Source organism: Styela clava, chromosome 7 (assembly GCF_964204865.1).
Source record: "Styela clava chromosome 7, kaStyClav1.hap1.2, whole genome shotgun sequence".
NCBI lineage: Eukaryota > Metazoa > Chordata > Ascidiacea > Stolidobranchia > Styelidae > Styela > Styela clava.
The window spans coordinates 13016904-13042236 of record NC_135256.1 but is presented as its reverse complement, the minus strand read 5'-3'; the positions used below and the strand labels follow the sequence as shown (position 1 = coordinate 13042236).

Below are 25333 nucleotides of genomic sequence, written 5' to 3'. Positions count from 1 at the left end.
TCATATAGTCTGAACTATATTTTACTGAACGAAAATACAAAAATATATATATACTCTACTGAAAGCAATAAGTAATATACAACACCAAGCCATGTGGAGAAAAATATACAGAATATCCCAGACAGGTTATACAATTACGGGTAGCATTTTGAGACCAGTTGCACAAAAATTGAATTATAATTACTGAAGGCATATGATGAATGGTAAACATCTCTTTTATCTTTCATTAATTTAGGTTCAAATGTTCAAAAAACACAATATTCAAATACACAAAACATGAAATAAAGCCTTGAATGACAGCTTAACATACGATGATGTCAGGAAAGGTAACTGATTCAGAATATGAAGCCATTTACGCCAGGTCAACTTACTTATATCAAATAATAGAAGCTTTAAAATGAAGTCTAAATGCTTACAGTGCCTATCTAGTGTTGGTATAAATTGACATATATCTTAACAACAAAAAGACAAAAATATTTGTATTGGAATGAAACATACTGAATAATAAATCACTGAAAAGTAACTTTGTTCACTGCCTCATCTGAATACTACTTTTTCCTCAGAATAGCAGCCTAAAAATTAATTTACAGAAAAATGATCATAAACAACTATAGCAATAGCATTGAGACTACCTCTATTCATATTCAGTTCTGATTGAAAATTAACTCGAGCTCCAGCTTACAGAATACAATTATTGGTAAAAAGGTTGTTTGCATGTCTTTTGCAGTGATTTACATTCTCAAAGCTGATCTGGCTTTATCAAGAATTTCTTTTCGGATTTTCGGATATTGTGGATTCTTATCAAGTACTTTGTGACAAATATTGATAGCGTCGATGAATCTTCGAGCTTTGAGATAGTTGAAAGACAGCTTGTATCCTGTAAATGATATAAAACAGACTTGGTAAGAGTCACGCTAAGAAGCTGTTACAAAAAAGATCTGAAATAGGGAAAAACAAGCCATTAGTCACTGATTTTCTTGGACAAACAAATTAAATATACTATAATCTTTGGTGGCGGCACAAACCATCAATTATTAATTTATTTGTTCTTAACACCTTACCCCCATTTGTTTTGCCTGGTGCCTTCCTTACTGTAAGCGAAAGCAATAGCCTTTTATTGTGAGGATTTTTCTAATTTTTGTGTACATGAAAAAACTAATTTCTTTGCATTGGCCAGCTATATGTTATGTTTAAAGTTGGTTATATAACCCGCCATATGACTGGCTATTTTTAAGTGTAAAAACAATATGGTTGCCTAAATCTGGAATCAGGATATCCAGAAACTTGAAAATATCGAATTAGTTTTGAGTAAAATGATGGGATTGATAAAATTCAAATAATTTTTTGACAATGAACATTAGCCGACTAGTTCGAACTGCTAACAAGCAATCATTCCAAACAAGAAATATGCAATAGGATTATTTCCCATTCAATTCCTATTTCAAACAGGATTCATCACACAAATCATCCTAAAATGTCTGCAAGAAATTACCATGCTCGATTGAAATCAACAAAGAACAAAGCATCGATGAAATGATATTAACCAGATTTTTAACCCAATTTCTGCTTTGTATTTGTAAACATCCTGAATTAAGACATCAGGATGTTGCAACAGAAATGTCAGATTAGTTTCTGCCTTGTGTCAAATTAGGATAATATAGTTATATTGTATTGCATAAATTAATAAGATAAGAATAATGACCTCTAAGCAGCCAGTGGTCAGAGCTAAAATAATCTTCGAAGGTGTAATGAGGTTACCGTGAGGTTACATAACTATGTTTTTTTACCAAGATCCCACTGGACAAATAAAAGTGTATATTCTTCCACGAGGTGACTCACAAAAAACAGAACCCTAAATTTATTGATTACTTTTGTGAAAATGAAGAAAAGGTACTCCTGAAGTATGCGCATCAAGATGTCGCACAATCTGAACCCTAGCCTGGTACACAACCTAAGTTCAGGTTGTGCGCCATTTTGGTGCGCATACTTCAGGAGGTCCGAAGAAAATTTGTTTAACACTTCAACTTCTATTTGTGTATGATTATATCCAAAAGTTTGAGTAATCTACAACATTTTACACAAAAGTTATGTTCTTTCAAAAACATGCGTCAAATGACATGAGTCTTGTTTTTTTGATCATCCTGTATTCTAATTAAACATTCTTAAGTAAAGAAAAATGTTGAAAATAGGGAAATCTTGAAGAAAGCTTGCTATGAGTTTTGGAAAATAATCCCCAAATACATTTTTATATACCATAAACATAATCAAACACTGTTTACATAGTCTGCCTACTCAGGTCATCCTTTTTAGTATTGTTTGCAGTTTTCTTCAATCAAGGAAAGATATTACCGATAAAGAAATAATTAGTTGATACTATCATCAATCAGCATTATAGCATATAGAGGTGATTACAATGTTGAAATAAACAGAACCCAGATTACTTGGAACATATTCTAAAAATAATATAACTTTTGTGCCAAGCGTCCTAGATCATTAAAACATTTGGGTACAATAATACACAAACAGAAATTCAAGTTTTGAATAAAGTTTCTTCATTTTCTTCAAAGTGATTAAGAAATTTATAGGTTCATTATTTTTGAGGTATCCTGTACTATATATTTTGTATAATTCAGTACTTCTTACCTATGCTTGGGTTAGCCTGATTGCCATAATCCCAGGCTTTTTCATAATGAGTTGAAGCATCTTGATAGGATTGTTCTTTCTCATAAATGTATCCAAGATACTCGAATGCCTTACAACAAGACTGGATTGAATAGAAAAATAGATGTTGATAGATTGAGCAATTATGAACATAGTTATCAAAGCACTTTGAAAGACAGAATTCATAATAGGTTTATATTTTGTTTTAACCATCTGATGTAAACTGCTTAAAATGACAAATTATAAAAAAAAAACTAAAACTTAAATTATTCTCAAATTAAAAATTAACAAAAACAAAAAACTAAATCCTAATGTTATTCAAATACTCAATTCAATTTGGAAATCCCTACTTGAAAACATCAAGTAATTTTAAATTTCATTTTGATACCTTATTATGTTCCACACATTTCTTCAACAGTTCAGTTGCCATATCAAATTTCCCTGCACTTATATAAACATCCGCAAGTAACAACCATGCCTGCTCAAAATTGTCTGCATCTTCCAGTGTCCATTGCATCTGTATTTCATGAAAACATAAAAATTTTACATAGAAATCGGTACTCCCACAGTGTGTGTACCAAGTTAGGGTTAGGCTATATTCTTATTCCGATTTTCCTTATTTTGGTTCTATTACAAATTCGGGGACTGTCTGTGTTAGCCAAGTAAACATACCCCTTGCCCATAGGATTCAGTCCCTTTACGCAACTTGATGTAAAGTAGGCGAACAAACTCAGTTACCTCCATATTGGTACACACAATTCTGGAGCACCTGTAAATCTTATATGAAGATTACTCACACCTTTGGCTCTGAGCAAGGCTCTGTACAAAAACCACTGATATTATATGATATGAAGGAGTCACTAATTCTTGAAAGGACGGGAATCCAATCATTATACCATGGGGTGTGGAGATGGGAATGGGGTTTGGATCTGCGATAGTGCTCAAACTTTAGGAGATGTATTTAATCATGATTCACATTTTCACAATAATGGCGGTATTTAAAAATATTGCAGTGCAAAATACTAGGCAATATGATTTTATTATAAAAAAAAATAGACAAAACAAAATTTTTTTCAAAAAAATCACTCCTAAACTTTTTTTCAAATATTCTAAAAAACGACTAACATCTACTTTGTCACCCCATTATTTATTAATATTTTTCTGCCGCAAAAATTAACGTCCAAAACATTCCAGTCCAAAGATGGACAATTGCTAATGCGTACATTATGCACAAATCATGCAATAAAAACCGCACAAGAGATAACATCATTGTAAGATGTGTTTATTTTAAAACAAGTTCATCATCAGCCGTAATCAATGTTATTTTAACCTTTTTACGATAAAATAAATATATACGAAATAATGATTTCCATTTGTGAAAATAAAATAAACAAAAAGAAATATTGAATGCTGATGTGCTTATTTGTATTAAAAAATGCCTCATTTAGGAATGATGTCATCAGTCACGTTTCAACTGGCCAAACTTGGAAGCAAAGCTTGTTTTTCCAGATCCAATCTTACATTATAAACACTGATCATAATTAGTGATTAAAATCCAGTGAGGCTGTTATCTTTACTCAAAGAAATCAATCCCAAACTGAAGTTAGATAACACACAAGAAATCTCCTAAATAAATTTAGGACTATGTAAGATAATTCGAATACTCTTGGTTTGTGAACTAAATTTCAGTGATAAGAACACAATTAACTTTGAGCATTTAAACGCCATGATGTTTACGACAGCTCAAGAAGGTGACACAAGAAATGAAACACAATTGGGTACTGTATGACATCTGAGATTTATTATTTCACATCAATGGCTTATAATTATTCAGAAGGACACACTTTGAAACTCTCATATTTACATTGCATAACACTTTCATAATCACTATGCAAATCAGTCATTAGTGTCACTGTTGTAAATCATGAAATTATTAAAGAGATAAGCGTAGTTGATTTCAAGTTTTTCTTGCATCGACTAATTTTTTTACCATCGTTTTTTTTCTATTCAAAGAAGAGGAAAGTCGACAAGACGGCTCAATCAAATGCCAAATCATAGCCTATTGCCTGGTTACTTTGTCTCTTATGAGAACAGTATTAGTTTCAGATGAATGAACTTGATGAAGTCATGTGCACAATCAAATAGAATTACGAAAATAGGTTGCAACATTTTAGTATCCGTTCAGGTACCTTTATTATTCCACACTATTATGGGAAGTTTACCCATCAATTCCGAGAAAACATTCGCATTTGTATGCATGTATGTAATAACTTGTTATTTCTGTATTAAATTATAGCAATGGTAAATTATTCTATACCTTTGAAATTCTTTTGAGTTGGTTCCTGGCTCTCGGCGTTTGCTTCATAATCTGATAAGCGATTGCCATTCCCAGCAAACATGATACATTGTCTTTCTGAAATTATAATAGTACCGTATTGTCGAAGTCAATCAAAACCTACTTGGATAATGTAAAAATATTTTTTCAAATATGGAATATCAAATATATTCTACTGGTAAATTCAGTCTTGTTTAATAGATAACGACAGATTAATATCATTGATAAAACCATAGATACCTTATAAAGATACAGATTCTTAGATCAATTCTCTATTTTCTTTATTAATACTATCAATGTTATATGATTAGGCTGTTCCAAGTTTGATCGTTGTATGTCAAAATGAATATTAAAATGAAAATATAATGAATTATGACTGAATTGCAAATAATACAAAAAGGGTCCAAAAAAATTATTTTTAATAGCTTCATAGCTTTTAAGTAATATTCAAGAAAAATCTTTTTTCTTAATAGATAACGACAGATTAATATCATTGATAAAACCATAGATACCTTATAAAGATACAGATTCTTAGATCAATTCTCTATTTTCTTTATTAATATTATCAATGTTATATGATTAGGCTGTTCCAAGTTTGATCGTTGTATGTCAAAATGAATATTAAAATGAAAATATAATGAATTATGACTGAATTGCAAATAATACAAAAAGGGTCCAAAAAAATTATTTTTAATAGCTTCATAGCTTTTAAGTAATATTCAAGAAAAATCTTTTTTCATAAAAATAAACATTATTGTTCTCTGACCCATACATGAGAAAATGATGATTTAAATCAAAATAAACCGATCCGACAAAAATACCTCATTTTGTAGAATTTCCATAAAAGCAGCGAGTGCTTTTTCCGCACTACTTTTCTGTCTGTGTCCGAGTAGAACATATTTTTCTAATATTTTACGCTTGGTTGCATCTGTTGGGGTTGCTGCAGGTGTTTTACAGAGTTCTTTGATCAATCTTTCTGCCGTTGAAATTCCTGCTTCTGCTGCCGTCAATTTGTCATGAGAGTTTCTGAAAGTAAGTCATTATTTAGATCAGGGTTTATTAAACTGGGTCCTGGGTCCACCAAGGGGGCTAAAGATGGGTTCTCTGGGGAACATCAGCAAAGACCTTTATTAGGTATCATTTGCGATGTCTACATAAATTCAAAGTAAATCGGCTGTAATCGGTTTATTACTCAAACTGTAACACATTTGTTTGCGTTCGTTCGTTAGCTTTTTATTCGGGCGCATCATATTCTCAAAGAAGAACGTCATAAGTCTGAAGAGTTTCAGAATATTGTCACAGATCCTGTAAGGTTGAAAACCGCTGATTTTGATTAAGTGAAACAAAGGTATGGTGAGATAATCGTGAATTTCAATAAATACATTTTTAATGCTATATATTCATAAGTTTTCCGAAGCATTTTCATATCCAAAATTTGTGGAAAAAAATTGGTTGATTCATAAAAATTAGATTCATACTTCAATGACAAGGGGTCGCATGCAGTCGGCCATAGCATTTTGTGCGACACTCAGCTCTAGGAGACAGTTTTAAAAATTTCAAATATATTTCATTAAAAAGGTTTAATTGGGATAAATTACATAACGAATTCGAACTATTGGGAACACGGTCTTTTGAAGAACTTTTCTAAATGATGCCCTTTGCCCTTTATATGACTTATACAAAAGAAAACTTTGTTCACCCCTGTTTTATGACAACCCTCACAATAAGCATGTCAATAGCAATGAAATTGTATGTGTCTATTTTGCATATGATTTTAAAGATATAAAACAATGGAAGCTTGCAAATCGAAAACAAATCTTACGAATCATCCAGGTTCTCTAATACTTCTCCACCCAGAGTATCTTGATCAGGATTAAGACAAATCCGAACCATGTTCGTAACAGCTTGTTCTCCCCAATCTGAATCACGTCTTGCAATGTTAAAAGAACGCAATGCTTCTTTGGTCTTCCCACTGTACCTGTTAGATATCGGAGATTGACTTGGGAATGTAAAAATATTGCTTTGAGCTGTAAACTCACAATAGGTTTGTCAGTAATATGTAAGCAGGGCAGTCTGGCTGGTTTGAAATCATTGTGGCCTGGCTTCAGCTCCAGAGCCACAGTATATTCAAACTGATGCTCCAGCTCCATGCCCATTGAGTTTGAGTGTGCCACTACCATGAAATATCTGCCCAAATGCAGTTTCGAGAAAGCGGGACTCAAAACTATGATATGAGGATATCAAAGTTTAAAAATAAAGTTTTTAGGGCATAAATTGAATTCGAAACTTTTAAATCAATATTATGAATTAAAATTTACGACCTGAACAGGATAGATTTTATTATTTGTATGATATTAAAAATTTTTTAGACTGTCAGGAGCTGGAGCCACTAAAATTCCTGGTAGCTCCGGCTCCTTCTCCATCCGATACGGTAAGCTTGGCTCCAACCAATGTCGATCGCCACGTCTCTAGCAGTCGAATGCGCCTGATGTTGAGTGACTTTTATCGAAATACTCCCAAAAAGTGTCTTGAAACAGTTATGTGTTATGACATGCGCAAAATACAATATACACATACAGTATTTGAGTCTGAACAAGCCTGATAAAGCATATTATTACATAACAAATGCAAGTTTTTCCGCTTCCACTCCGTTTAAAAATCGCGTGTCTAGACTGACAAACGATCCTACAATAACTTCCACAGTATGCGACAGTTATTGTCTCACTCCAAAAGTAGTGTGATAAATTTTATTCGTAATGGTAGCAGTGGTAAATCAGATATTGAAGTTTGAGCAGTCATTTAATGTAACATTCATGGTTATTATCACGCCCTTTATCTGAATTGTATTATTTAAATAAATCTTAAATAAATATTGAAACATTTATTCCGGGTACAATTAAATAATCAAATCAACAACTTAAACGGAACATAAAAAATACAATTTTTGTGTCAATTTTAACAATAATGTGCCCACAAAGCCTTCTTATTGGCAGCGGTGGAATTTTTTGTATGCGTGTGTGTAGTCAGCACAGTCAGTCAGTGCCCATTTGTTTTTGTGTAGAACTTTATTACCGATCAGTCGATGTTACTACTGGTCGGTTACGACTTATTCCATCATCTGAGACAAATAACTAACTGATCATCTATTTCCATATCTGACATGGACTTGTAACCGAAAAACAGGCCATGGTTTGCCATATGATTAATCTGTTTTATCACTTTCGGGATAAACACGAAAAATCTTATCTTTGACAGCATAAAATTTTAATTATAATATATTTGATATATTTACCATTCGTACAATCCTTTACAGTAATGATAACCTGGATCATTAGAAGTACTAGCTTTCTTATTCATTTTTGTTCCTTCCGTTGAGGTATCCTTCTTCGAATTTGTATCTTCTCCTTCCTCAAGTCCCAAGAACTGAGGGGCCTCTGTGAGTTTCCCAGATCTTCGGAGAAGGCCGATAAGCCTTGACAGAGCTTCATAATAATCTGGTTTTGCTTCGAGTAATTTTTGATAATGATAAATCGCTTCGTCGTACGAGTTTTTACGAAACATTATGTCAGCCATCATCTAGAAATATCAAAAATTCATGTTTGACATCCATATTCTGCTGATTATTTTACAATCCAGTATCTTAGGAGTCAATATTTGTTGCGTAGGCCAATTATACAGTATCCGATGCTATAAGTGTAGATCAGATGAGCCCGATAAAATTTAAAACTTGAAAAATTTTTTGGCTTTGACTCAGACTAAAGAAAAATTTGGAATTCAAATCCAGCTCCAAGAAAATTAAATTTCAAAAACAAAAACTTTGAAATATGCAAGCTATATTTGATAGACTGTTAAGATCGCTCGAAAAATTTAATTCTTTCTGATTCATCTCGATTCTAGAAGCTATAATTGGCCATTAATATATCCTGTCTTACCATGCTAGCTTCACTGTGTCCAGATGTATCAGTCTGTTTTAATATTTGCATGCAATATTGCTGACATATATCTAGATCAGATGACTGTAGATAAAGTTTTGCAAGTTGAATCATTGCCTGAAACAATATATAAAAAAATGAAGAAACCAAAATTCTAACTATTTTAATATCTTTTGTAGTAATCCATTTGTGTATGTGGGGAACTTCCAAATTGTATAGACATTTAGCATATTATTACAGGATATGAAATGTGCTGCCCATGGATCGTTAGGTGAAATTGTTATGATTTTCATTGGGGTTGTTGCTGTCGTCATGGAAAAAATAACCTTTATTCGCACATAGTTGACTACCGTATTTCTACGGACCATAAGGCGCACTTTAAATCTCCTTTTTCTCAAAAATCGATTGTGCGCCTTATAAGCCGGTATGCCTAATGTATGGATCAGGTAGTGCTTTATGTTTTATTGCCTACACTCAAAACCAGTACATGTTGCGTCTCATAGCTCGGTGCACCTTATGTAAAAACAAATCCCCAATTCAAGCAATTTATTCAGGGTGATCTGTAAAATACGGTAATAGATTTCAGCTTTTCACTGCTCAACGATGGAAAAAATCGATAATAGGTTATTTATTACTTCTATTTTACTTTTTTTTCAAATATTCTCTCATTCGATACAATTCTTTTACCATTTGGCTGAAATTTTGCTTACATGGTGATAGCTATTTTAGTCATTTGACCATCGATCGTCTTCATATATTTGAGCAATTTCCCCCTTGCCGTTTTTAGAATTTTAGGTATAGAATTCACATACAGTGAATAAGGATGTGAAACAAAGAGTTCATCACCAACTACCAATAACCAATACCAAAGTTCAGCACTGCAGAAGTATGTGCACCAAGATGGCGCACAACCTGATAACCCTAACCTGGTACACATACTATGTTCAGGTTGTGCGTCATCTTAGTGCACATACTTCGAGAGCACCTAAAATTCTTACCTTTGAATCATTTTCACAATAAATCAAAGCTTCTTTATAATACTTTATAGCTTGTTCTGTATTTTTATTCCTCTCGTATTCATGAGCAGCCATTCTACAGCAAATATCAGATGCAAGTTGTTTTTGACTCGATGCTGATTCTGGTTGTTCGAGTTGAACTCTCTTCAATACTCTTGCCTGTGAAGGAATAAAAATTATATGTGTTCAATTTAGAAAAGGATTTTCATATTCTTCCCAAGGAGAGGAATGTCGATAAATGACTTAATCATATGGCAAACTCCGTCCTCTTGTCTGGTTACCGGTTCATGTCAGGTATGGGGGGGTTACTGGTTACCAATCATTTTTTCAGATGCATTGACTTGGTGGTGGAGAAAGCCGTAACCAATCAGATGTTACATGAATCCCCATCAGGTAGACGGGAGTACACCAATCCGCATTACATAATTATCCGCTGCAAGATTTGAACCTGCAATCTGGTAGAATAACAAATGTAAACTTAACGCTTGGCAGGATGCGTGACCTTCAGACCATTGGTCTTTCCTGTTTGTTGGGCGTCCAACAATAAAGAAAGATATAGACCAGATAACTTGGAAAATCTTATCAAATATGATTTCAGTAAGAATGTCCATGTCGGAATAACTCACTATTTTGCTTACTAATTTCTAGATGTCAAATAGTCTGAATTTTTAAAATCATGATTCAACTATGAAAAAACAAAATGACGAGAAAATACTAATCTACAATCATACATCATACAACAATAGCAATACTAGTGACTGTTAGTTTAACAACATAAAAATTCTCTAAACATTCAAGAATTTGACATTCAGATTTGAATCTCAACTTGCGTGTGTAGAATCTATTCTAATCAATAAAATGTATCTGAATCTTAAGTGTCAAAGATAACAATAAACAGGGGGCACTGGTTAAGCACCATTATAATAAAAATAGGTTCCTCATTGTCCTGATGAAGTTTGTCGGTAGACATTGGAAACAGTGGCAAACTATATCATCCTTACCAGATATGCATGCATTACTATGAAAAAGGCTTGGTAGCTACTACCAGTTGCGAAAATACATCTTTCAAAAAAACTCTACAAATAGATCAAAATTATTCTTTATCATCTTAAATCAGAACAACAATGTGGTATCTCCACTTATATTTTGTTGTATGAACAAGATCTGGACAGATAGATAAATAAATAATTTAACCTGTTTATCTCTTGCTTTAGATAATTCTTCTGCTACTTTCTCATGTTGATTTCTTTCTTTATAAAGAGAAGATAAGAGAAGAAAACATTTCGTATCAAACATTGCTCTCTCAAGCTCTGTCTCTCCTCTGGAACGATCATCTGACGGAATCTTGAAAAGACAAAAAAATTCAATTTCAAATAAAACGTTTGTAAATATACAAGTCAATTTGATGGAAATATAAGTAATTAAATGAGTCCAACTGTCAATTAAATACACAAATACTTTGATTCAAATTCAAAAGTAGAACTGAAAAAAACATATATGTGAACAATAATACTTCATTCATGTCGGGGCTCTTTAAACTGCGGGGTCCAGACCCCCTGGTAGGTGGCGAGAGGGCTAGATGGAGAAGAGGGTAAAATCTTTTTCGATTCGATTTTAATCGGTAAGTATGTTGATAGGTATTTGTCTGTCTGTATGTATGTCTGTTAGATGCATGCGATATCTCACGAAAGCGAGATTGAATCTGCTCCAGATTTTGCATGTGCATTCATCTTATCTCGGACCAGAAGCCTATTGATTTTGGGCGAATTATGTCGAATAATTAGCGAGTTATTAATTAATTAGTGATGAGACACAAGGTGTCACTATGGAGTAAGAGCGCTGTTTTGGGGGATCCCCTAACTTTCGATCGATAAGTCTTCAGTCTCTGACCGATATTCTCGTGTTAAAATTTCGTCGAAATTTGAAAGATTTGGAACCAGTACTGAGATCAAACCCACTATCATCGAAAAAGAGTCAAGATTTGATCTTTTGTTCGGAAATACGCAAGGCACATCGTTCTCCTTAAAGATATTGCTAATTTTATCATGTTTTATCAGATTTTACTTTATTTTTATTTTAGTTCCTGGGGTTCCGAAAGAATTTGACCGTGCCAAGTGGGTCATGATAAAAAAGGTCGAAAAAGAATGTTTCCAGTACTTATTTCAAAGAAATGGGTAATTATGCAGTAAAATAGTGTTATGATGCATGTATAAACATGGTAGTATTCATTGTTTTAGGTCAATTTGGGAGTCATTATTACTAACACTTAAAAAATACAGTAGCTTAAATAAAAAGCAAAATATGTTTTATAACTATGATGCAGCTGCAATGTGAAGAGACACTTTCAGTATACTTATACTTTCATTTCAAAATTTTCACCTGTTTCAAAATTGCCTCCATCTTATCATACATTTTTAGTTGCAATAATAATTCTGCCAGTTCAAATCTTAAATGTTGTTGTTGTCCGGTGTTCAGTGCTGCTTCATAATAGGCTATTGCCTGGAAATTGAAGAATACCAAAGGACAATTTCATTTCAAGTTGGAAACTACCAAACTACCGACAATTTAAAAAAAATATAAAGTAATAGATTTTTAGCTACTTTTTTCATATTTAGGTACTGTGAATTTGAAATTGATTGGGTCATTAGTGGGGATGGGCATTTCGAATCAAATAGTAAATTATTTGAATCAGCTTGAACTTGACTTGAATCGTTCAGACGAAAATTTTGAATCGCTGCCATCTTGTTTTGTTTTTTCTGTCCGACAAAGGTCGAGACGAATTCTACAATTTTCTTCATCAAAGCCATATTTTTACATTGCAATTCGAACATATGACTCGTTTTCCAAAATAGTTATTGCAAAAATATGTTTCTCATTGTGTTTAACACTCAGCGAAATACCTGAGTGATGGATTATATGTTTTCAGTAATTTATGTGTCTGGAGGATTTATTACAATAGAAGTCACATTTAATTACAAGTATTCGATATTCGATTTGAAAAAAATATTCGATTCAATTCTGAAATCATCAGGTATTCGAAAATGTCCACCCCTACTCCCCTAGCAATGTGAAAACTGCTTCACATAATACAAACTAGGAATAATATTTATATAGCCAAACCAAGCATACCCTTCTATAATCATGAGTTTTGACTAATGCTTGTCCAATTTTACTTGCCAATCCACTGTCCGGATTTTGCTGCATTGCTTGCTCATATACTTCTATTGCTTTATCAGGCTGAAAATATAACAAAGAGACAGATGAATTTGTATCAGGGTTGCTTATACAGATCTTTGTTCAGAGTGATGGCATAAAGTCAATATAAAATCTTGTAATCCATGCAAAAAGCAAAATATGATAACGGGACTTCAACCAGAGAAAAGTACGACATAAATAATAAATCATTTATAATTTTATGAAATTATTGAAAACAAATATCATACCTCTTGAATACTCATGTAGGCATCACCCAATAATAAACTGGCATGTGAACTTGGTCTTTTGCTCAACAGATCTCTGAAAATAAAAGAATAATTACATATGTATGTTGACAGCCTGACATACAGATTTATTCTTGATTATACCCATAAAGGAGATGTATACGGCATGAACCCAGAGACTGATCAAGGCAGAGGATGATGGAGCATTAGCCCAAAACTAGCCATCATAAATAGGCTCACCAATGCCAATCTACTAAGAGATACTCTAGTGATATTTGCTAGAAACTATATATCGAAGTAATCTTGCTTTTTTTTATATAAATAGGAAATTCCAGAAAAAAATAGAGGCCAATCATGTTACTAAAAGTTTTCTGCTTTTTCATAATCTTTCTGCTAATTTATAAGTGAATACTCTTGTGTATGTATTTGTGCATGTAAAATTATTTTATTTCAATTTGGGTTGGTTGTTGTACAAATTGTCCAATGAAATAGGGGCTTACGACTTAATCATGAACTGTGAATCTTAAGAAAATATCATAAACAAAAGTAAAGCGAGTAGTGAATATAAAATCAAAATTGTTAGTATTACTCGATTAGTGTAATTGGAAATGCCTGTTTCCAATATTTTTTCTGATAGTTGAATGGAACATATATCGAACCTGTAACAACTGATGTACAAGTTTTTATCTCGTCTGTGATGCAAATATATGTGAGCCATTTTTTCTTTCGCTTGCGCATAATATGATTGGTCCGGTTTTATGTTTCTCAGCATCGTTAACGCTTGTTCGACATCACCCCGACTCAGTGATAAATCAGCATTTGCAATTGTAACTCGAATCTGTTTAAATATGTAAAACGAAGGAGTATAACATTAGAGAATAACAAAAAAGTGCATTTCAAACATTTTGCGGTTGCAATACTATTCTTTTTTTCTTTTCCTATGATCTCAAATGATACAAGGTATCAAAAATATCAAAAAGGTGACAGGACCAAGGCACTGGAGTCGAAGTTTAACATGTTTTTAATGATAGTTTCTATATATTGTACCTGAAGTAGTTGCTGCAATCCAGATAATTTTGGAGAAGACTTATATTCTTAACAGTATCACAAAAAAACTATAATCACCTTCCAATTGCTCAAAATCACAAGACTTCAAATGAAAATACTATTCAAATTCAATAATCAAATACAATATATTTGACAAATTCTTACCTCCTCAGATGTGCCTTGAAATGCATTAATTGCATCCTGCATTACTTTGATAGCTTCATGCTGTAAAAGGTTACGTAAATTTAATGCATAATTGTAGTCAGTTACATAATAAAAAAAATTATTGAAATACAAGTTAAACTTACATGTTCGTTATTCTTTGTATGTGCATGAACTAATTCCAAGAATATTGATAGCCGATCTGTTGCTGAAATCACAGATTTCTTCACTGGAAAAAGAGACAATTATTGTGTTTGGTGATAAGAGTATGCATTTTTGACATGTTTGGGTGGTCCCAAAAAATTGCTTACAATAGTTAGCAGTTAAAATATTTGACCCAACTGTGTTGGTATTGCAAGTTACCTAAATACTGCCGACATGAAAGGATTTAAATAAGTGCCAACTTGAAGTACTTATAACAGGTCGATGATATTTTTGATTGAAAATATTTAACAATTTTTATCAAATATTTCAACATTGTCGAGATATTCTGGGTAACCACAGCAATAAATCTAAAAGCATATTGTGTCGCAATTTAATTGTTTTCATCCTCAGTTTTGAATGTAAACCGAGCATAACGGGAAATTTTTGCATTTCTTGCAATTTACAGCGTATGAAATAGCTCTTAAACTTTATTTAGTATCTATCGTGAATTTTACTGTTAGCCTGGCGTTGTTAATGATAATATGATTCAGTTTAAGATTGTGGTATTAATTTATAAAATGTCATTTCGTTTAATTAAGTGTGATCAGAGTTATGCGCATATAAGCCGGATCATTGGTGCTATCCGAGTTATTCACGTTTAAGCCGAACCCTTAGTTTGGTAACTCTTTTTTTAGAGTTTTAAACTTGGCTTATATGTGTGTAAATGGGAGTGAGGATATACGGGACATATTTTGAGTTCCATTCCTATGCCCACCGTCTCATTCGGGTGTAATAAATTTGGTGGACAAAGCCGAACCAGATGGATTCCAGTCCTTTCAAAAATAATAGCTCCCTGGTGGCTTCTTGTACAGGGCCTTATTTGAGAAGAAGACTTCAATGAGTGTCGTTCAAAAACGGAATATACGCTTGGATACCAATAAGAGAAACATGATTAATCTATAGTGAAGCTTGATCATATACAAAAATTACCTTGTTTCTGTGAAGCTGAGGGTGGTTTTTTAACACCAGGTATAGCCAGAGCCATTTTCAAAGTTTGAATTGCTTCAACAACTTCACCAGACTTGACCAAAGTTTGAGCTTTAATAAGATGATAAAGAGGATGGTCTCGAATCTAAATACAGAAAAAGTATTAAAAAATGTGTATTGGAGAGAGTGATTTTTATAGAATTATTCGTAAGCTGCTCTGTACTCCTCCTAGCATAAGTTTATACCTAATGCAGAAAATGGGATGAAACCGTTATCATTTTGATGTGTCAAAGCTACTCACATTGTTTTTTTTAATAATGAGATGATAAATGGTCATAAGAAATCTATTAGGTGGATAGATGAGAAATTATAACCTACATTTTGATCAAAATATATTTAAAAGGATATTGTCAATCAAGCTACACAGCATACCGAATGATTTTTTGGCAAAAATAATTGGGTACAATAAAAAAAAAATAAGAAACTATCATATTTAAATCTTGCGTTTGCTGGTGAGCTCCAGCCAATCAGACAAACATCTTGATAGATTCCTTCTACTACACTATAGACTCTACAGCTATGGGCCAACTACCCGCAGTTGGATAATTCAATCTGGCCCGCCTGATGCCGCCACAAGCAAACTAAAACTAAATTTTGATGTTTTAGCTAAGAATAGCTCTGAAATGATTTTGTTGAGACTTCGATTAAATTCAGTTTTGACAAAAAAACTTATTGTTTTCCACTTTTGCTTTTGTAACACTGTAAATATTGTTCATAAAATATAACTATTACGACACACTAACATCACTCTCCAGTCTAGAACAAAATTTTTGGCCTCTGTTCAAAAAACCTCGCCTACCCCTGCTATAGAGGTTCTGACTTGTCAGTTGTGATACAGTCTCTCTTTCACACAGATAAACCTACGACGCTTAGAAAGCACTGATTTCTTATAATTCTCCTTCTGTACTCTTAACAGTTTTAGTTGAGCATGAGACTTCACTCTGGGCAAACATATATAAATATATACAATTTATTTAAAATTTCAGAACTAACCTCAAAATTATAACTGAGAGCTGATTCAAGATACTGAGAAGCAATTGCATAATTTCCTTTGTCCTGATGGATCTGAGCCATTAACAAATGTGCATCACTGTATGAGGAGTCTTGTTCGATACAATGTTGTAAGGTTGTAAGTGCAGCATCTGCTTCTCCTAATATAATTTAGAAGAAGATATATATGATAGATTACAAGTATATAAACTAAGATCTATATGATCTCTGTTTGTAGTTGAGCTTATAAATGGCTTGCTTAAAAGAACATAAACGAAGCATATAAAAAAAAAAAAAAATTGTCAATATGACCATGCAATCATTCATCAGTCAGTATTAACACATTTTGTGACAGCACAGCATGGTGGTGTATCCTTATGGAGGAAACCCCTGAAGCATTATGACCCGAGTATAAATCCTAGCATGCTCATCACCAGAGGTCATTCAGTGTGGCAGCTGTTATATTTTATGTGGTTATATTTGAACCTTTTATCATAAGTATTGCCTGAGCTTGATAAAATCAACAGAGATGAGTTGCAGGGTTTATGAGGATGTCATGTCGATGCTTGAATATGATGTAGTCGGGACTCGAAAGTTTAAACAAAAAAGAGCAAACTCTTATTCCTCGGAACACTGGTTTTACCAAGCTTCCACTAGGGCATAAGCCTAGCTTCATATAGCTTGCAGAATAACAAAAAAATACAGATTCTTATTCTTGCAACTCACCAGCGAAGAATTTTGCTTTAGCAAAAAGATACAGGGCATCCAATAATCCAGGTAGAACTTTGATAACAGGATCAAGCACAGCAACACAATCATGTAGTACTTTTGGGACAGCTTGACCTTGTGGAATAGCCTGAAGAAATAGGGAAATTATTATATAATATAACAAGAAAACAATGCTTTGGTCTGCTTTGTGTCCAAACAAGAACATAAGAATTAAATAGTAGGTAATATAAAAACTGATTTCAAACCTCTGAAGGTCCCATTGTTAATAATTCTCTTGCTAAATCAAGTATAAAATCTGGATTCAGAGTCATAAAATATTCTTCACCGAGAGGAAGTCCCTGAAGATAGATGATGAAATAAAAACAATTATTTATTTAAAGAAGAAAAATAACTCAAAAATAATATAGAACTTCACCATAGGAAATGTCTGTAAGATATTGACAAAAATTTTTACGATGCGATTCAGGAATTCCAATTAGACATTGATCGTTTATACAATAAAATCATTATATATGATAAATTTAGATAGTAAGAAACATAGTTTTGTTGAAACAAATGAGAAAGGCAGCTTACTTATTTCATGATTGTATAGTTAATCATAATTGAATTTGAAAATATAGGTTGTAAAAAGACAAACAAGGAATTTAACGTGACAGTTGGGGTTAGGTGAAACTAACTACCTTTCCTCGCTCTATGCATTTGCGCAGGTAGATCCGCATGCATATAACGCAAGGATGCTATCGCAAGAGTGAAAATGACTATTCTATTCTAAAACAAGGAATTTAACTTCTCAATTAGAATTCCTAGTTATATGCATTTAAAGTAAGCACATACTTTCAAAGACTTGAAATGAGCCTTCATTGCATCTTTCAAAAACTGATAACTTTCTTCTTGTGGTTTGTTGTTCTTTCGTGAATGTACAGCATTGAGATAGAGAAGTTCCTAGAATATTAAATAATATTATCTAACGAAAATCTGTACTTTAGAAAGCAGAGGAGCAACTGAACAATTCAAAACATATGAGTAAAAAGAATTCAATAATATGAAATAAAATAATAAAGAAGTGGAGGGTTGGAAAAATTTTCAATTCATGGAAAATTAATTACCGTTCTCCAAAAAGTCGATAGAAATTTCATATCTTAGAAAATAGGAAACCAATAAGATGACTAACTTAAAAATGAATCATTTTATTCGATTACTAGATCATTTCGTATGTGGAATGAACTAACCATTCCAATGGGGTTGTGTTAAATTGTATATGGGTAATTAGGAATCCCTGAGAGAATGTGTCTTCGAGGCATGATCAACTATTAGACACGATAAAACAGTTCTATTTGTGACTGGGTTCTCAGGTAGACATCACATACTAGCATGTCTTATATAATGACACTCTTTTTCTGATCCTTACAATCCATTCATCATTACACTAAATTAGGAGATGATGAACATATTTTTCGTTACAGGAACGCTGTTCTAGTCTGTGATATGATCACCTGACCACATCCTAACCTTAATGGTTAACTTAAAGAGATCTTCAGTCTCATATAACGACGGGCTCATTCCGACCAGACGCACCACACTGATTCTTGAAGGTGAAGAAGTATGACTAGAACCTTTGATTGGATATACCTGACAGTTTTTTTTATCCAATCGACCAATCAAAATCCAAGTTCATCAATTCAAAGGCAGCACCTTCATGAACTAAAGGTTATATAATCTAGGGATTGACAAAATAAACTTATAATATTTATCCCTCGAGAAAGCCGTAACCAATGACATCATCAGGGCGATACTCACAGGATCTTGTCCGATAGCCTGTTGTACTTCTCTTAAAAACTCAAGCTGTTGACTGACTTCAGCTAACACTTCTTTTCTTTGCTGAGTTGAAGAAACGTCATCAGAAAATAGCTGGCATCTGATGACACCAGTCAATGCCACGACACTTGTTTCATCCAATTCCATGGCATTTTTATAGCATTTTATGGCATCACGAATCTTACCCTGTCAAATAGAAATGATTAATAAACAAACATGATATGTTTATATGTTATGCATAAATTTTAAGTATATTGAATATTTTTTACATTAAATATGATAAGAAATAATTTTACCTGCAAAAACAATTGATATCCAAGCTCACAAGTAAATTCAGCACTGGTTGCATCGACTGAAATTGCTCGTTCAAGTAATGTGTATGTTTGATTGAGAATTGGAAGATTTCTTCCGCACTGAGAAATAAATGAAAATGGAAACGTCAAAACTGTTAATTCAAGGCGAATAAAATATCTCAAAAATAATGTTCATACCATTCTTGCAAAAAGTTTCCCGCTGTTTACATAAAGCTTGGTGTTCTGCGGCTCAAATCTATCAATGACCTGAAATTACAAATAAGTTGAGGAAAATTGGGGAGTTAAATATAGGAATATAATAAGTAGGTGCACTGAGTTTGCTGAAAAATAAGTGTGACATTAGAAAAAGGTGTTCCCTTTTACTTGAAATGAAAACTCGAATTAGTGAAATATATTGGGTTCTATTGGACTCAAACAAAATTTGAGCAAAAAAAATTAAAACTAATAGCCGAGCGACTCCGTCAATCATAAAGTACTAAATTTTTTTCATATGTATTGGTTTATTAGTGGTGAAAGAAGGCGATCTTCAAACCTGGATTAACTCTCCCAACATGGTAACAACATCCGAAGATTTTCCTTCTCTTGCCATTGTGTAAATGATTTGAGTTTTCAGAGCTTCAGGATGGCGTGAATCAATGTTTAATAATCTAAGAAAAAATTGCATTAATTTTTGACTGGTTCACACAATTGTTGGCTCGACGTTGTCGAATTGTGCTAGGTGTTACAACCACGTTTATCATCACATCTCCATTCCCCCTGCCTGAGTTCACAGGGGTAAAAAAAAGTATACATTGTTAAAACAAGCCTGGTAGGCAATGATGTATATACAAGATTGTGAGATGATTTGAATGAAGAATGAACCATCACTGGTCAAATTGAATGATCAAAGTTTCAGCAATAATAGAAAATCTGAAACTTGAAAATGAGAAAATACCGATATATATTTTTCATTCCAAAATCCCTCAAAACTTTTTAATGAAATACTTTCGGATATTGTTTCAATCAGTGATCAGATACAAGCTTCAAGGACACCCAAAAACATGTTCATTTATGTCTCTTTTTTAATTTTTTTTGTCTTTCGTTCTGAAGAATGCACTAAACAAGCAAGTTGAAAGCAACTACTGATACTGTAAGGATCCATTATATTTGGAAGAACCCGAATCTTCCTGGGGGCGACATTGCCTACTCAATTTAATGTACCATGGGTAAAACATCTCCTGAAAACCCTCAAAATCACCTGTTAGCAGCTTCAAGTGTTTGGTCCCAATCTTGTAGAGCAAGATGTAATCTCATTCTTTCAACTAAAGCAGGAGAAAAATTTGGATATGAAACTATTGCTTGATTCACCAATTCTAATGCAGCTGAGAAATTTTTTCTTTTCACATTATATCTGAAAAATAGAAATTCATTTGTTATAATTAAGAGGTAATTTAGATGAATTGTATGAAAATTATATTTATGAATGAAATCATACATATTTGATTATTTCTTACATATCATACATATTTGCTTAAACCTATGGGTAGGGGGTATATTCACTTGGCTAACACAGAAAATCCTCAAACTCGTAAGTCGTAATAAAACTAAAATAAGAAGATCGGAACAAAATTATGGCCTAACCCCAACCTGATACACACACTACGGGAGTACAATAAATTCAAATATTTTGCATGAGGCACGAAAAAGTAAGCAGTAAATTATCACCTTGATTTCCCAATTAAGGCCCACGGATCTTTATTATTTGATGATAAGCCTTCATCAAAGTATTTGACAGATTTTTTTACATAGGCATCTCTATCAGATGTTAAATCAATCCATCCTCTGAGAATTTGTCCCTGATAAAAAGAATGTTATTTTTAGAAGCTACCACTATGCTATCCAAGTTTCACAAATAATCTGGAACCCGCCGGTTTGAACCGGTTTTAGTAAAATTAATCACTGATTAACAACTAGATATTGGTGAGTGGTGACTTAACATCATGAAGTCATAATACGTGGCACATAAAATAACAACCGATAGAAACCTGTTGAAAACAAAACTGTTTTATTGAAAGTCTTTAAAAAGGGGGCCATGGGGCATGAAGTTTGAATACCCCTGATTTATAAATAATCTTTAAGCCACTATAATCATTTGCATTCACTAATAGCACGATAAGTTAATTTCTATCTTCATCCATAATATACAGCCCACAACTTTATAAAACTCAAAACTCACTGAAGCAGTGTTGAAATTCTTCAACTGTTTATCTACATACTCTCTTGCTTTATCTGATCGACCAAGATGCCAAAGAGAGAGTCCAGCAAAATACAGCGATTTGTCTGTTGCTGATCTTCGTTCTTCTTTGACCCTTGCGTCAAGTTCATTAACAGCATCACGATCTGAACGGCACAATTATTGAAAGATACAGTAAATAAAAATACTTGAATATATGACTAAGATGACCACCAGGAATATAATATTCAAAAAATTTTTCCGTATGTTAGGAGAATTAACCTAATCCTAACGGTTTGACGCATGCGCGACGTTTCAGACGTTTTGCAATGCTGTGTGTATACCATGAGGTCTGGAATGTTTGTTATGGTCTTGCTTGAAAGGAAATCTTATTCCCCACACAACGATATGAGAATGAACCTTACATGACATTTAGAAGTGATAAAATTTCGCTTACATATCACGCGTGTACTTCCCGCTGCGATATAAAAACGTCGCACAACAAGAAAATGATTCCATAAACCTTGGCGTTGCGCGCTAACCAATAACAAAAGCTAGTATGATAAGGTCTTATTTTGAAGGTCATTTTATATGCTACATAACATAGGAGAGTGGACATCTCACAACGTCAGGAAGTTATAAAAATATTGAGTCGTTTGATCGCAGCTGCCTCACCGAAAAAAAGTTAGGCGTTTTATCTCGCAAATTCTCCTTGTCTGACGATTATAAGCTTTTATGATTCATAATAAATGTTTTATTATGACTCACAAAAGCTTTCAACGCGATAAAGCACAAACAAACAACCGATCGATCTATCAAGCTTAGCCTGGCCTGATTCGATGTGGTGACTTCTCAAACTGAAAATTTCCAAAACGATTGAACGACACGCGCTAACGAAAAGCGTTTAGTATCATATGAAAGAGAAAACCGATGTGCAGTCAACTGTATAGTTACATTTCAGCTTTACAATAGCTGTAGACGTCCAACAGCTGATAGAATGAGAGAGTGTAAATATTTTTGTTATTTTTTGACGTTACGAGAGACCTCTTGAAAGAGGTGTTTTAGTTTACGGTCCTCCAGTGACATCTAGCGTATAGTACTCTAAAATACCTTTCCAATGGTATATAATTATTGTATATTGGGTAAATTTTGGGGGTCGTATGACATTAATAAAAATGTATTCAAAATTGGGCTCGATTGGGCGTCTGAATCAGGTTAAAAGAACTGTGATTTATTTAATCCAGCAAAACATGAAGAGAAACATACATCCCATTAAAAAAAAAAAGTAATACTAGTCTTCAACCAAATTTGAAATAGATTGTTAGTTAGATGCGGAGAATATCAATTTTCAAACCCTTACAGCGAAAACACTACGTATCTAATAACAGTAAGCTTTTGCTTAATTTGTAACTTGAAAATTCTATTGACATTTCTCTACTCTTATCCATTTAGTGATTTGCTCGTGTTTTCACCTAAAAGGCTCACCACAATTTGGGGATCACTTAGGAACTGTAACTTTTTTTTAAAAACTGAACAAAAAATGTTTATCACATACAGTCAGTTAATAAAATATAGTCAGTTTAAAACATCCTTCCCTGCTTTTAAAATGTATGTACTGTAATTTTTAAAATATTCATTCACCTGGTGTTCTTGATTTTTTATGAGCCATAATGAGAGCAATCATACTTGCAAGAGAAACATCTGGTTTATCCTTGATTACTTCAAGTTCCCTCATGCTTTCTTGAACTCGTCCTGAGGTAAAAAAAATTTGATTATATATACCGTAATGTTGCTAGATTTCAATGATAAATAAGAAATAAATGCCCAAAAGAAGTTAATTTGCATGTATGTAGATAATTCAATCATGTGTAAATTCAAGCACAATCTTCATTTTATGATACATGGGACAGAATTTATCATATTTATTCCAGGAAGAGAAAAGTCACTAAAGCGACTTATTCATATAGCAAACCAACCTCGCATCAGCTTATCAATACATGTTTGGTATGGGAATTGTTATTTGATTCAGATATATGAACTTGATAGTGGAGAATCGTAGCAGACCAGTAGTTAAGTGATGACATCACAGGATGGTGAGGAGTCCAGCAATTCTCCCGAATATTCAATATCTTTAACAGAATTCAAACTTGAGGAGTTCGAAGAGTTGGTGGCAAGCATGCACGTAATGCCTATTGTCTTGATAAAACTCTTGTACAAGTTAGGATTAAAAAGGTAAATCAAGTGATAAAGAAGCAAAATATTTATATAAACCATACAACACACACGGATGATACCTTCCATTAATAGCGCCAATCCTTTGAATAGCACAAGAACAGGATCTGATCCAAATTTCCTTGTTGCATCCACCGCTTCCATGTGAACTTTTCTATAGTATGATTCACTCATGTAGTAATTCAATACAGTCTGAATAAATATTGGCACCATCAATATATTTTTTCCTGTATTTGGGTGTATTTAATTTATTCATATTTTGCCAATAGGATAGGATTTACATATTTATCCCGGTAGAGAGGAAAGTCGTTAAGACGGCCTAACCATATGGCAAACCGCAGACTCTCGTCCGATTACCACTCCATGTCGGGTATGGGATTAGTTAGTTATTTGTTTTCCGAGGCATGGACTTGATGGTGGAAGAAGCCATAACCGACCAGCAGTAACATGAACCGCCCTACGGCGGCGAGGAGTCCAGCAATCCTCTCGCATATAACAATCCCTGGGGTCTAGTATAGTTTAGCACCACAAGTACTTTCGGTGGGCGTAGAATAACAAATTTTGTATATGTTATATCTAACCCCCACCTGACTATGTCATCCAAAAATTACGTCACTACGACATCACAATCACGTCATAGAGCTTGCCAAATATACGCACGATCGACCAAAATGGCATTGGCGCCGACGATAAAGAACTGGCTGACGTTATCGGTCTCTCTCCTATTGGAATCGTTGCGAAGAGAAAACGAGAGAAATAACTGTTCGATTTCGGGTGCTTGTTTGCGCATCTTGGCTGGCAGTTCGTATAGTTTGAAGGGCTCTATTACGTCACTGTGACGTCGAAATGACGTAATTTTTGAATGGTGTAGTCAGGTGGGGGTTGGGATTGATACGTGAAGAAATGGTCATGCTACGCCCACTAGAAGTATGTTAGGTAAGAAACTACATGAGACCCCATCTGCATTCTTCGGTTTGTAGGTATTGAGACTTTGTCAGATTCTGGCAGTAAACAAAGAATTATCAAGAAATTTAATGTAAATAAAAATATCCGACATACCAAAGTTTCGACATCGTCGTCCGCCATGTTGCAGCGCCTTCGATTTCCTAACAGCGATGAAAAATATCGATTCAAATCAGCAATGCTCCAAAGTATCGAAAACTGGAGAGAATTTGTAAACCAAATATTTTCCCACGGGGTTAAATTTCATGGTTGATAACTCACGGCAAATATCATTTGTTTTGTAGTGGCTTTTGT

The 25333-nt window shown here is 33.5% G+C and overlaps 1 protein-coding gene across 1 annotated transcript; it reads right to left on the bottom strand.

Annotated features, from left to right (window-relative positions):
• On the bottom strand, positions 1-25245 carry LOC120328151 (tetratricopeptide repeat protein 21B-like). Its single transcript, XM_039394566.2, has 31 exons — positions 25136-25245; positions 24139-24268; positions 23486-23596; positions 21848-22011; positions 21337-21467; positions 20870-21022; positions 20165-20279; positions 19810-19878; positions 19615-19731; positions 19301-19504; positions 18338-18445; positions 17749-17841; positions 17501-17630; positions 16778-16935; positions 15728-15869; positions 14740-14822; positions 14597-14656; positions 14044-14222; positions 13388-13460; positions 13074-13181; positions 12324-12443; positions 11139-11288; positions 9927-10103; positions 8929-9045; positions 8289-8572; positions 6819-6974; positions 5818-6022; positions 4979-5074; positions 3050-3178; positions 2644-2764; positions 1-877 (listed from the first exon to the last, which is right to left on the bottom strand). The coding sequence occupies exons 1-31, from the start codon at positions 25160-25162 to the stop codon at positions 732-734; spliced, it is 4056 nt and encodes a 1351-aa protein (XP_039250500.2). The 5' UTR covers positions 25163-25245; the 3' UTR covers positions 1-731.
• Positions 25246-25333: the final 88 nt, after the last annotated feature.